The 12,712-nt window shown below is 47.1% G+C and overlaps 1 protein-coding gene across 1 annotated transcript; it reads right to left on the bottom strand.

The window, feature by feature from the left end:
* Positions 1-2,414: 2,414 nt before the first annotated feature.
* Positions 2,415-12,554, bottom strand: LOC123036764 (actin cytoskeleton-regulatory complex protein PAN1-like). Its single transcript, XM_044456189.1, has 6 exons — positions 12,132-12,554; positions 5,111-5,296; positions 4,895-4,984; positions 3,620-3,667; positions 3,054-3,149; positions 2,415-2,774 (listed from the first exon to the last, which is right to left on the bottom strand). The coding sequence occupies exons 1-6, from the start codon at positions 12,552-12,554 to the stop codon at positions 2,430-2,432; spliced, it is 1,188 nt and encodes a 395-aa protein (XP_044312124.1). The 3' UTR covers positions 2,415-2,429.
* Between the last annotated feature and the right edge of the window lie 158 nt (positions 12,555-12,712).

Raw genomic sequence — 12,712 nt, 5'->3', positions numbered from 1 at the left:
GATCAGGATCATGGAATAGGGGAGTTGGAGGGGCCATGGAGGCCATCCAGTCCAACCCTTGGATCATAGGATGACAGAATCATGGAATAGTAGAGTTGGAAGGGGCCTGAAGGCCATCAAGTCCAACCCCAGGATCATAGGATTGAGGAACAGTAGAGTTGGAAGGGTCCTGAAGGCCATCTAGTCCAACCCCAAGATCACAGGATGACAGAATCATGGAACGGTAGAGTTGGAAGGGGCCTGAAGGCCATCCAGTCCACCCCCCGGATGACCGAGTCATGGAATACTGGAGTCGGAAGGAGCCAGGAAGGCCATCAATCCAACCCCCTGGATGACAGGATGATGGGACAGTGGAGTCAGAAGGGCCAGGAAGGCCCTCAGGTCCAACCCCCTGGATCACGGAATCCGAGAAAGGGGCTCCCAGGCCATCTAGTCTGACCCCAGCTCCATCCATGACACGTCCATGTCCAACTCCCAGGGACGCCCCGTCGATCTAATTCTAAAAATGTTTTAATTAATCAATAGATAAATAAATAAATAAATCCCCCTCGTTTCCCTCATTCCGTAAATTCCCAACCCTCCCAATCAGCCCCCCAGCTCCCCGGGTGGGTTAGAATCAGAATATCCCCCCCCCCAAAAAAAAAATCCATTTAAAGACCGTTTCAATACAAGATCAATCCGCCTTCCAAATCGCCCGCCATAAAAATCAAGATTTAATCCACGGAAGACGCGGGAAGAAAGGGATCCAAGATTAATCCTCCGTTCCGAGAGAAAATACCATTAAAATCAATATCTAAGCCACGGAGATGCGTATCTGGAACGCCGGGAGAAATCCAGCATTCCGTGGAAAAATACCACGAAAAGCAATATTTAAGCCACGGAAGGAGAACGGAGATGCGTATCTGGAGCGCCGAGAGAAATACGGGATAAATCCAGCATTCCATTGAAAAATGCCATGAAAATCCGGATTTAAGCCACGGAAGCGGATCCAAGAGAAATCCGCCATTCCGAGAAAAAGAGAAAAGCCATTAAAATCAAGATTCGATCCATGGGGAAGAAGGGGATCCAAGATAAATCCATTATTCCAAGGAAAATTGGCATTAAAAAGAATATTTAATCCATGGGGGGAACGGGAAGAAGTGGATCCAAGATAAATCCAGTATTCCAAGGAAAAATGGCATTAAAATCAAGATTTAATCCATGGAAGGAACACAGAAAAACAGATCCAAGATAAATCCACCATTCCAATAAAAAATACAATTAAAACCAATATTTTATCCATGAACAAAGCCCATCCGAGAGAAATCCACCATTCCCGGAAAAATTCCATTAAAATCGGGATTTAATCCACGGAGGGAGCAGGAAGAAGCGGATCCAAAATAGATCCACCATTCCAAGAAAAAAAGGTGTTAAAATCAGTATTAAATCCATGGAGGGAGCAGGAAAAAGCACATCCAAGATGGATCCAGAATTCCAGGAAAAAATGCCATTAAAATCCGTATTTAAGTCACGGACAGATCGTCGAGATGCTTATCCGGAGCGCCGGGATAAATACAAGAAAAATCCAGAATTCCAAATAAAAATGCCGTTAAAATCAATATTTTATCCGTGGAGAAAATGTGGCAAAGCGCATCCAACATAGATCCCAAATTCCAGGGAAAAATGCCATGAAATTCCAAATTTAAGCCATGGAAGGAGCAGGAAGAGCAGCCAAGAGAGATCCAGAATTGCGGGGAAAAAAATGCCATTAAAAAGCAAATTTAAGCCACGGAGGGATTACGGAGAAGCGGATCCAGGATAGATACTCATTCCGAGAAAAATGCCATTAAAATCCACATTTAAGCCATAGAGGAAGCAGCCCATCCAGGAGAAATTCAGAATTCCCGGAAAAAATGCCATGAAAATCAATATTTAATCCACGGATGGAGCAAGGAGAAGCAAATCTGGGACAGAAAAAATTCCATGAAAATGAAGAATTAAGCCATGGAGGAACCACAAAAAAGCTGATCCCATTTAAATCCAGCATTCCGGGGAAAAATGCCAGAGAAATCGGTATTTAAGCCAAAGCGGGAAGAAGCAGATCCAAGAGAAATTCACCATTCCGGGAAAAAATAATGCCATTAAAAAAAATATTTAAGCCATAGAGGGAAGAAGCGGATCCAGGATAAATCCACTATTCCAGGAAAAAATTCCGTAAAAATCGATATTTAAGCCATGGCAGGAAGAAGTGGATCCAAGATAAATCCACCATTCCAGGAAAAAATCCTGTAAAAATTGATATTTAAGCCGTGGCAGAAAGCAGCAGATGAGAGATAAATCCAGCATTCCGAGAAAAAATCCCATAAAAATCGATATTTAAACCATGGCAGGAAGAACTGGATCCGAGATAAATCCAGCATTCCGAGAAAAAATCCCGTAAAAATCGATATTTAAGCCGTGGCAGGAAGAAGCAGATATAAGATAAATCCAGCATTCCGAGAAAAAATCCCGTAAAAATCGATATTTAAGCCATGGCAGGAAGCAGCGGATCCGAGATAAATCCGGCATTCCGAGAAAAAATCCCGTAAAAATCGATATTTGAGCCAAGGGGGAGCAGAAAAAAGCACGGACAGGAGAGATCCGGCGTTCCGAGAAAAAAGCCACGGAAATCGGGGTTTCATCCGCGTGGGGAGCGTGGGGAGGGGCGTCCGGAGCGCCGGGATTCCCGGGAAACTCACCCTGACGGCCCAGTGGGCATCCGAGGACGAGGCCAGGGAGGGACTGGTGCTGTCGTGCTGCGAGGGAAGAGGGAGAGGTCGGAGCGGGCCGTGGGGGGCCCCGGGGGGCGGGGTGACCCCACAAGCAGGGGCTGGGGCAAACCCGTGGTCCGGGGTGACCCCACAACCGGGGTCTGGGGCAAAGCCGGGGCCACGGGTGCAGGGTGACCCCACAACCAGTGTCTGGGGCAAACCCGGGGCCACGGGGTGCGGGGTGACCCCACAACCAGGGTCTGGGGCAAACCTGGGGCCCGGGGTGACCCCCCCAAAAGAAAGGGTCTCGGGGACAACACTCACGAATTTGGGGGGAGGCAACGTCAGGCCGAGGCCGCCGAGTCCCACCTCGTGGCCGCTCTGGGCGCAGGCGACGAGACGGAGCGCGAGGAAGAAGCCCTGGGGGGGACGGAGGCGGCGTGAGGGCCCGGAGGGGGGCACGGGGGGCCCCCCTCCCAGAGCGTGGCATGCTGCCCCCCATCAGCCTCGCCATGTGCCCCCTCTGCCCCACGGGCGTCATCATGCCCGCACTCTCCCCGCGGGTGGCGTGCTGCGCCATCAGCCTCGCCACGGGGCCCCCCCTCACATCATCATGCCCCCCTTCTCCCCACGGGCGGCATGCTGCCCCATCAGCCACCCCCACAGGCGTCATGCCCCCCTTCTCCCCGCGGGCGGCATGCTGCCCCATCAGCCTCCCCCACAGGCGTCATGCCCCCCTTCTCCCCGCGGGCGGCATGCTGCCCCATCAGCCTCGCCACAGTGCCCCCACGGGCGTCATCATGCCCCCCTTCTCCCCGCGGGCGGCATGCTGCCCCATCAGCCCCGCCACGTGCCCCCCGGCGCGGCCCGGTGCCCCCCGGCCGACATACCTGCTTGTCCAGGAACCCCTTGCCCTCCGGATCAGCCAAATCCCAGATCTGGGGGAACAGAACGGACGAGGAGGAGGATCCGCCCCGATGTGGAAGCGGCCGGGGGGGGTGGGGGGAGAGGACTGGGAATGTTCCGGAATGTTCTCTTGCCCGACCGCAGGGGGGGGGGCTGAGGTTGGCCCACCCGAGGCCGGGGTGGGGGGGGAGGACCGGGAACGTTCCGGAATGTTCTCTTGCACGGCCGCATGGGGGGGGGGCTGAGGTCGGCCCCCCCGAGGCCGGGGGGGGGGGAGCTTTTAAAAAAGCAAATATTCCTGAAATAAATATACATATTTAAGATGCTTTTCCGGGATTTTCCCGCCACGAAGGACGGCGTATAAATGCTCCAAATAATAGCAATAATCATAATATAATAAAGTAACACACAAGAAAAATTTTATAGTATTAAAACTAATGTCAGGTTAGTCTAATATAAATTGAATTATTTGGAATGAGTATATAAGAATTGGATTTATTTTAGAGGATATATAATTAAACTCATATATTCATTCTGTATTTAATGTTATATAGTAATAAATTATCTGAATAAACTATTATTACTATTACAACATTTCTTGAAATATAATTGAAATATAATTGAAAATGTAACTTAGCAATTTAGTTATATAATGATGTTGAATATATGTGCATATTAAATAGTTAATTAAATTCATTATATATTTGGTATATGATTAAATTTATTACATAATAATAAATAAATATAACATATAATATATAATATAATTTATTCTTTATTAAATACTAGTATTTATTTATTATACATTGATTGCTTCTATATATTAAATACAAAATTTATGTATGATAAAGAATCAAAATTTTATATATATGATACAGAATTAAATTTTTCATATATATGACACATAATTAAATTGATCATATATAAGCTACATAATTAAATTTATCATACATATGAACCACAATTAAATTTACTACATATATGACATATAATTACATTTACGATATTTTTAATATTATATAATTAAATATTATATTATTTAAATATTATTTTACATAATATTTATAATATTATTATTATTTAAATATTATTTAAATATTATATAAATGTGATACAACAACATGAATCGATTTTATACGCCGCCCTTCCTATAAATAAACGTTCTATAGGATGCATTGATTTTTGGGCTCTGCCCAGAGGCCGGGGGAGAACCGTGGCCCCCCACCCCCCCCACCCCGTGGAGGGACTCCGCTACCCACCTTCCCCAGCACGGGATCGGCCAGGCCGGACTTCTTGAGGAAGAGGGCGGCATCGCTGGCCCCGATCCGGCCGGAGCAGGAGGGGTCCACCTGCGGGAGAGGCAAGCCGGGTTGAGGGGGCCCCGCGCCCGGATGCCGAGGCCCATGTGGCCGAGGCCGGGGGCGCATGGGTTTCCAGGAGGGGGGGTGGGGGGAAGGGGAGGGGGGGTTACTCGCCTGCTTGTAGTAGGTCTCGTAGACGGGGTGGCCGGCGGAGAGCTGAGGGGGGGGGGGGGGGGGGGGGGGGTCAGTGTGAGGACTGGGGGGGGGGGCTGGGGACAAAGAGAGGGCATCTAGTCTGGCCCTGGCCCCGCTCAGAGACCCAGAGAAAGAGAGAGAGGCAGGAGGGGCCTGCGAGGGTATCTAGACTGACCCCGGCCCCGCTCTGAGACCCATAGAAAGGGAGAGGGGGGCAGGAGGGTTCTGCGAGGGCATCTAGTCTGACCCCGGCTCCGCTCAGAGACCCATAGAAAGGGAGAGGGGGGCAGGAAGGAGTCTGCGAGGGCATCTAGTCTGACCCCAGCTCTGCTCAGAGACCCATAGAAAGAGAGAGAGGCAGGAGGGTCCTGCGAGGCCATCTAGTCTGACCCCGGCACTGCTCAGAGACCCATAGAAAGGGAGAGGGGGGCAGGAGGGGATCTGCGAGGGCATCTAGTCTGACCCCGGCCCCGCTCAGAGACCCATAGAAAGAGAGAGAGGCAGGAGGGGCCTGCGAGGGCATCTAGTCTGACCCCGGCTCTGCTCAGGGGAACATAGAGAGCGGGGCAGAAGGGGTCTCCGGGGCATCTAGTCTGACCCCGGCTCTGCCAAGAGAAACAGAGAAACCAACTGAGGCAGAAGGGACCCGTGAGGGCATCTAGTCTGACCCCAGTTGCAAATCAGAGACGAATACAAACACAGCGAAGAAGAAGGGCTCTCCGGGTCATCTAGTCTGACCCCGGCTCTGCTCAGAGACACATAGAACACATTATTATGAATTCATTTATAATATTTACAACTATGTAAATATAAATTTGTTTAGAACATTCTATTCTTAAATTTTTCTTTCTTCCTTATAAATTCATTTACAATGTTTACAACTATGTAAATATAAATTTATTTAGAACATTCTACTCTTAAATTTGTATTACTTTCTTATAAATTCAGGTATAATATTTCCAATTATGTAAACACGAATTTATTTAAAACATTCTATTTTTAAATTTATCTTTCTTATAAATTCAGTTATAATATTTACAACTACGTAAATATAAATTTATTTAGAACATTCTATTCTTAAATTTATCTTTCTTATAAATTCATTTATAATATTTACAACTACGTAAATATAAATTTGTTTAGAACATTCTATTCTTAAATATATATTTCTTTCTTATAAATCCACTTATAATATTTACATAATACATAATATTTACATAATATAAATTAAATACATAATTTATATTACGTAAATATAAATTTGCTTCGAACATTCTATTCTTAAATTTATATTGCTTTCTTATAAATCCATTTACAATATTTGCAATTATACCAATTTAAATTTATTTACAACATTCCGTTATTAAAATTATATTTATTTCTTCTACATTTATTTATAATATTCAATTATCCTAATACTTTCTTGTAACATTAAAGTTTTATATGGGTTAAAATGAAGATTATTTCTTGGGTTAGAACCACCAATCCATCTTTGCCGCCAGCCTGGGGCGATTTAATGCGATTTAATGCTATTTAAATGCAATTTATTGCTTTTTTCCCTTTCTTTTTTTGGTGGCTCTTTGCTGCCGCCTGGTGGCCTTCAAAAATATATGGATTTATTCGTCTTTTTTGAAAATGAAGGGCAGAAGGGGAAGAGCGGGGCGGGACGGGGCCCGCGAGGGCGTCTAGTCTGACCCTGGCTCAGCTCGGAGACACGTAGAGGCAGAGAGAGGCAGGAGGGGCCTCTGAGGCCATCTAGTCTGACCCCGGCTCCGTTCAGAGACACACAGAAAGAGAGCGAGGGAGAAGGGGCCTCCGGGTCATCTAGTCTGACCCCGGCTCTGCTCAGAGGAAAATAGAAACCGAGCGAGGCAGAAGGGGTCTCTGGGGCATCTAGTCTGACCCCGACTCCACTCAGGGGAACATGGGAACCGAGCAAGGCAGAAGGGGCCACCAAGGTAATCTAGTCTGACCCTGGCTCCGTTCAGACACACATAGAAAGAGAGCGAGGGAGAAGGGGCCTCCGGGTCATCTAGTCTGACCCCGGCTCTGCTCAGAGGAACATAGAAACCGAGCGAGGTAGAAGGGGCCTCTGGGGCATCTAGTCTGACCCCAACTCCACTCAGGGGAACATGGGAACCGAGCGAGGCAGAAGGACCCACAAAGGTAATCTAGTCTGACCCTGGCTCTGCTCAGAGGAACATAGAAAGAGAGCGAGGGAGAAGGGGCCTCCGGGCCATCTAGTCTGACCCCGGCTCCGTTCAGAGACACACAGAAACACAGCGAGGCAGAAGGACCCTCCTGGGTCATCTAGTCTGACCCCAGCTCCGCTCATGGGAACATAGAAAGACAGTGAGGCAGACGGGGCCTCTGGGCCATCTAGTCTGACCCCGGCTCCACTCAGAGGAACATAGAAAGAGAGCGAGGCAGAAGAGACCTCTGGGTCATCTAGTCTGACCCCGGCTCCGCTCAGAGAAACATAGAAACAGAGCGAGGCAGAAGGGGCCTCCTGGTCATCTAGTCTGACCCCGGCTCCAAAAAGACTTACAAATGACACTTTTAGCAATACAAGCATTTCCAGAGTCTATTCAATGGAACAAATACCATGGAGAATCGGAGACGGACGGAAGAAATACCGATTCCTCCGTCCAAGTTGCCCAAGAGAGGAATTCTGTCGAAATGCGATTTTTCCGGAATAAAAATGTGATTTTTCCGGAATAAATACCATGAAGGATCGGAGACGGACGGAAGAAATACCTATTTCTCCATCCAAGTTGCTCAGGAGAGGAATCCTGTTGAAATGTGATTTTTCCGGAATAAAAATGTGATTTTTCCAGAATAAATACCATGCAGGATCGGAGACGGACGGAAGAAATACCGATTTCTCCGTCCAAGTTGCCCAAGACAGGAATTTCGTTGAAATGTGATTTTTCCGGAATAAAAATGTGATTTTTCTGGAATAAATACCATGAAGGATCAGAGACGGATGGAAGAAATACCGATTTCTCCGTCCAAGTTGCTCAAGAGCGGAATTCTGTCGAAATGTGATTTTTCCGGAATAAAAATGTGATTTTTCCGGAATAAAAATGTGATTTTTCCGGAATAAATACCATGGAGGATTGGAGACGGACGGAATAAATACCGATTTTCCGTCCAAGTTGCTCAAGAGAGGAATCCGGTTGAAATGTGATTTTTCCAGAATAAAAATGTGATTTTTCCGGAATAAAAATGTGATTTTTCCGGAATAAATACCGTGGAGGATCAGAGACGGATGGAAGAAATACCGATTTTTCTGTCCAAGTTGCTCAAGAGCGGATTTCTGTGGAAATGTGATTTTTCCGGAATAAAAATGTGATTTTTCCAGAATAAATACCATGAAGGATCGGAGACAGACGGAAGAAATACCAATTTTTCCGTCCAAGTTGCTCAAGAGTGGAATTCTGTCAAAATGTGATTTTTCCGGAATAAAAATGTGATTTTTCCGGAATAAATACCATGCAGGATTGGAGACAGACAGAAGAAGAACCGATTTTTCCGTCCAAGTTGCTCAAGAGAGGAATTCTGTTGAAATGTGATTTTTCCGGAAGAAAAAAGTGATTTTTGCGGAATAAATACCCTGAAGGATCGGAGACGGACGGAAGAAATACCGATTTCTCTGTCCAAGTTGCTCAAGAGTGGAATTCTGTCGAAATGTGATTTTTCCGGAATAAAAATGTGATTTTTCTGGAATAAAAATGTGATTTTTCCGGAATAAATACCATGGAGGATCGGAGATGGATGGAAGAAATACCGATTTTTCCATCCAAGTTGCTCAGGAGAGCAATTCTGTTGAAATGTGATTTTTCCGGAATGAAAATGTGATTTTTCCGGAATAAAAATGTGATTTTTTCCGGAATAAATACCATGAAGGATCGGAGACGGACGGAAGAAATACCGATTTTTCCGTCCAAGTTGCTCAGGAGAGGAATTACGTACGGAGGAATAACATCGGAAAGCATATTTTTCCCGGGAATTCTAGAAGATTTCGCCTGGATTCCATCTTCCAGGCTCGGGATTTTTACGAAAAATTCAGAATTTCGTTCGAAGAGGAAGAACGGACTGAATGAAAGGAGGAGAAATAGCGACTAAAATTCAAGATGAGGAGCAACGTTTTCCGGAATCAAAAGTAAAAAAAAAAGGTAGAAGCGAAAAGACTAAATATAAATAAATATATATATTTATCTTATAAATCTTGCTTTTAAAATAGAAGGAAAAATTGAATTTCTCTCTCCGGACATACAAGGATTCAATGAGGAAAAGGGCTTTTTCTCAACCAAAAAATTGAAATTAATGTAATTTGTCTAAATAAAAACTCATATTAAAAGGAAATTTACATGAATTAAATGCACCGCCGAAGAGGAAAAGGGCTTTTTCTCAACCAAAAAATTGAAATTAATGTAATTTGTCTACAAGAAACACATATTAAAATGCAATTTACATGAATTAAATGCACCGTCGAAGAGGAAAAGGGCTTTTTCTCAACAAAAAAATTGAAATTAATGTAATTTGTCCATAAGAAACACATATTAAAAGACAATTTACATGGATTAATCGCACCGTCCAAGAAGATTATTTCTAAGCTTCAAAAATTGAAATTAATGTAATTTTCTGCAAGAAACACGTATTAAAACACAATTTACATGAATTAAATGCACCGCCGAAGAGAAAAAGGGCCTTTTCTCAACGAAAAAAATTGAAATTAATGTAATTTGTCTGCAAGAAACACATATTAAAAGGCAATTTATGTGAATTAAATGCACTGTCAAAGAGGATTATTTCTCAGCTTCAAAAATTGAAATTAATGTCATTTGTCTGCAAGAAAAAAGACAATTTACGCGGAGTAAATGCACGCTTCAAAAATTGAAATTAATGTAATTTGTCTGCAAGAAAAAAGACAATTTACGCGAATTAAATGCATGCTTCAAAACTTGAAATTAGATGTAATTTGTCCCCAAGAAAAAAGACAATTTACACGGATTAAATGCACGCTTCAAAAATTGAAATTAATGTCATTTGTCTACAAGAAAAAAGACAATTTACGCGGATTTAATACACGCTTCAAAAATTGAAATTAATGTCATTTGCCTCCAAGAAAAAAGACAATTTACACAGATTAAATGCACGCTTCAAAAATTGAAATTAGACGTAATTTGTCCACCAGAAACACTTATTAAAAGATGACACCGTGCGCTTTTTAAACGTCCAAAACTTGGGAAGTTGTTTTAAATCTTCCTCTCGTCAAAGGAAAAAAGGACTGGCTTTATATTTGAGAGAAAAATTGGCTCCTAAATAAATTCTAGAAGCAAAGAGAGAAATATAGAAAGAGAGCGAGGGAGAAGGTGCCTCCAGGTCATCTAGTCTGACCCCGACTCCACTCAGGGGAACATGGGAACCGAGTGAGGCAGAAGGGGCCACAAAGGTCATCTAGTCTGACCCCGGCTCTGCTCAGAGGAACATGGGAACCGAGCGAGGCAAAAGGGGCTTCTGGGTCATCTAATCTGACCCCGGCTCTGCTCAGGGGAACATAGAAAGAGAGCGAGGGAGAAGGGACCTCCGGGTCATCTAGTCTGACCCCGGCTCTGCTCAGGGGAACATGGGAACCGAGCGAGGCGGAAGGGGCCTCCGGGCCATCTAGTCTGACCCCGGCTCCGCTCAGAGAAACATAGGCTTTCTCAAGGATGCGGGGCCCATCTGCCCCAGTCTGGCCAACTGCAGCAAGATGGGAGTGTGGGGAGCCGGGGGCCCATGGGCTGCCCATCCCTTGAGCCTCCCCGCGCCCCCAAAACCCATCATCCATCCCCCAGGGCTACCGAGGGCCAGCCGAGCCGGAGATGTGGGGGCAGGAGGCCTCGGGCTGTGGCGCATGGGTTGCGCAAGAGCTTCCTTCCTCTCCCGGCTGCTGGGAGGCAGTTTCGCAAGGGCCTAGCCAGGCGGGGCCCACATGAGCCGGGCACCCCCTGGGGTAGAAAAGGGGGCAGAAGGACCCCCCTCCCCTCTGCTCCGGGGCAATCGGCTGCCCCAAGGACGGCTGTTTGTTCCGAAAGAAACCGAGCGAGGCAGAAGGGGCCTCCTGGGTCATCTAGTCTGACCCCGGCTCCGCTCAGAGAAGCATAGAAAAAGAGCGAGGCAGAAGGGGCCTCTGGGTCATCTAGTCTGACCCCGGCTCTGCTCAGAGAAACATAGAAAAAGAGCGAGGCGGAAGGGGCCTCCTGGGTCATCTAGTCTGACCCCGGCTCCACTCAGAGAACCATAGAAAAAGAGCGAGGAAGAAGGGGCCTCTGGGTCATCTAGTCTGACCCCGGCTCCACCCAGAGAAAGATAGAAACTGAGTGAGGCAGAAGGGACCTCCTGGGTCATCTAGTCTGACCCCGGCTCTGCTCAGAGGAACATGGGAACAGAGCGAGGCGGAAGGGGCCTCTGGGTCATCTAGTCTGACCCCGGCTCTGCTCATGGAAACATAGAAAAAGAGCGAGGCAGAAGGGGCCTCTGGGTCATCTAGTCTGACCCCGGCTCTAATCACCTGAATCAATTTATTCTAGTATGGAAAAATCATAATAGTAATTGCATCGTTATTAAAATAAAGCAACTACACGTTTATCCTAGTCTATTTAATGTAATGTATAAACACCAAACGCATAAACATATTATATTTATACTTAAATAGAAGTTAGTATTATATTTTTATTTATTTGTACGTGTTATTTGCGTCTTGAAGGCATTTGCATGCCGTTCGTTGCGTCAGCCTCAAATGTAGCATCTGATTCATGCTATACATACTATAGGTGTGCGGGATCCAGGACGGGCCGGATCCAGATGGATCTGGAGGGGCTGGATCCCGATGGGCCGGGATCCAGATGTGCTAGGATCCAGGCGGGCGGCATCCAGGTGGGTTGGATCCAGTGGTACTGGAATCCAGATGGGCTGGGTTCCAGCTGCGCAGGATCCGTAGGGCCAGGCTTGCCAGGATCCAGGCTTGCTGGATCTGGAGGGGAATGATCCGGATGGGCTGGGATCCAGATGCACCGGAAGCCAGGTGGGCTGGGATCCGGGCGGGCTGCGATCCAGAGGAGCTGGATCCAGATGTGCGAGATCCAAAGGGGCTGGACCGAGGCATGCTGGAATCCAGCTGGGCTGGATCTGGCCACTCAGGGTGGACCGGGATCCGGCTGTGCCGAATCGGGATGCTCCGGGATCCGCGGCTGGGATCCGGCTGTGCCAGACCAGGCTGGGCTGGGATCCAGCTGTGCTGGCTCTGGACACTCAGGCTGTGCCGGCTCTGGCAGCTCCGGGATCCGGGCGGGCTGGATCCACCTCGGCCGCGATCCGCCCGGGCCGCCAAGCAGAGGCGCCCAGCCGCAGCCACGAGCCCCCCTCCCCGCCGCATCGGCCCCTCTCCCCCATCATCCCCAGCGCGAGCGGTAAACAAGCCCCCGGCAGGGGGCCGCCGGGCCGAGGGTTCCCCCCACCCCAAATCCCCCCCGGCCCCATCCCTGACGTCACCCCCCTTCGCCCCCCCCCCGCACGCCGGGCGCTCATGACCCC

Source organism: Varanus komodoensis, unplaced genomic scaffold (genome assembly GCF_004798865.1).
Source record: "Varanus komodoensis strain SLA01 unplaced genomic scaffold, ASM479886v1 scaffold815, whole genome shotgun sequence".
Lineage (NCBI taxonomy): Eukaryota > Metazoa > Chordata > Lepidosauria > Squamata > Varanidae > Varanus > Varanus komodoensis.
This window is presented reverse-complemented; position numbering and strand designations above follow the sequence as displayed.

Bases quoted from the DNA above. Each gene is read 5' to 3' on its own strand.
- LOC123036764 (XM_044456189.1), bottom strand. From the start codon at position 12,554: ATGCGGCGGGGAGGGGGGCTCGTGGCTGCGGCTGGGCGCCTCTGCTTG. The intron at 3,150-3,619 runs GTATGTCGGCCG...CGTCCCCCCCAG, and splicing joins AGGGGTTCCTGGACAAGCAG to GGCTTCTTCCTCGCGCTCCG. The intron at 2,775-3,053 runs GTGAGTGTTGTC...CTTCCCTCGCAG, and splicing joins CGTTGCCTCCCCCCAAATTC to CACGACAGCACCAGTCCCTC.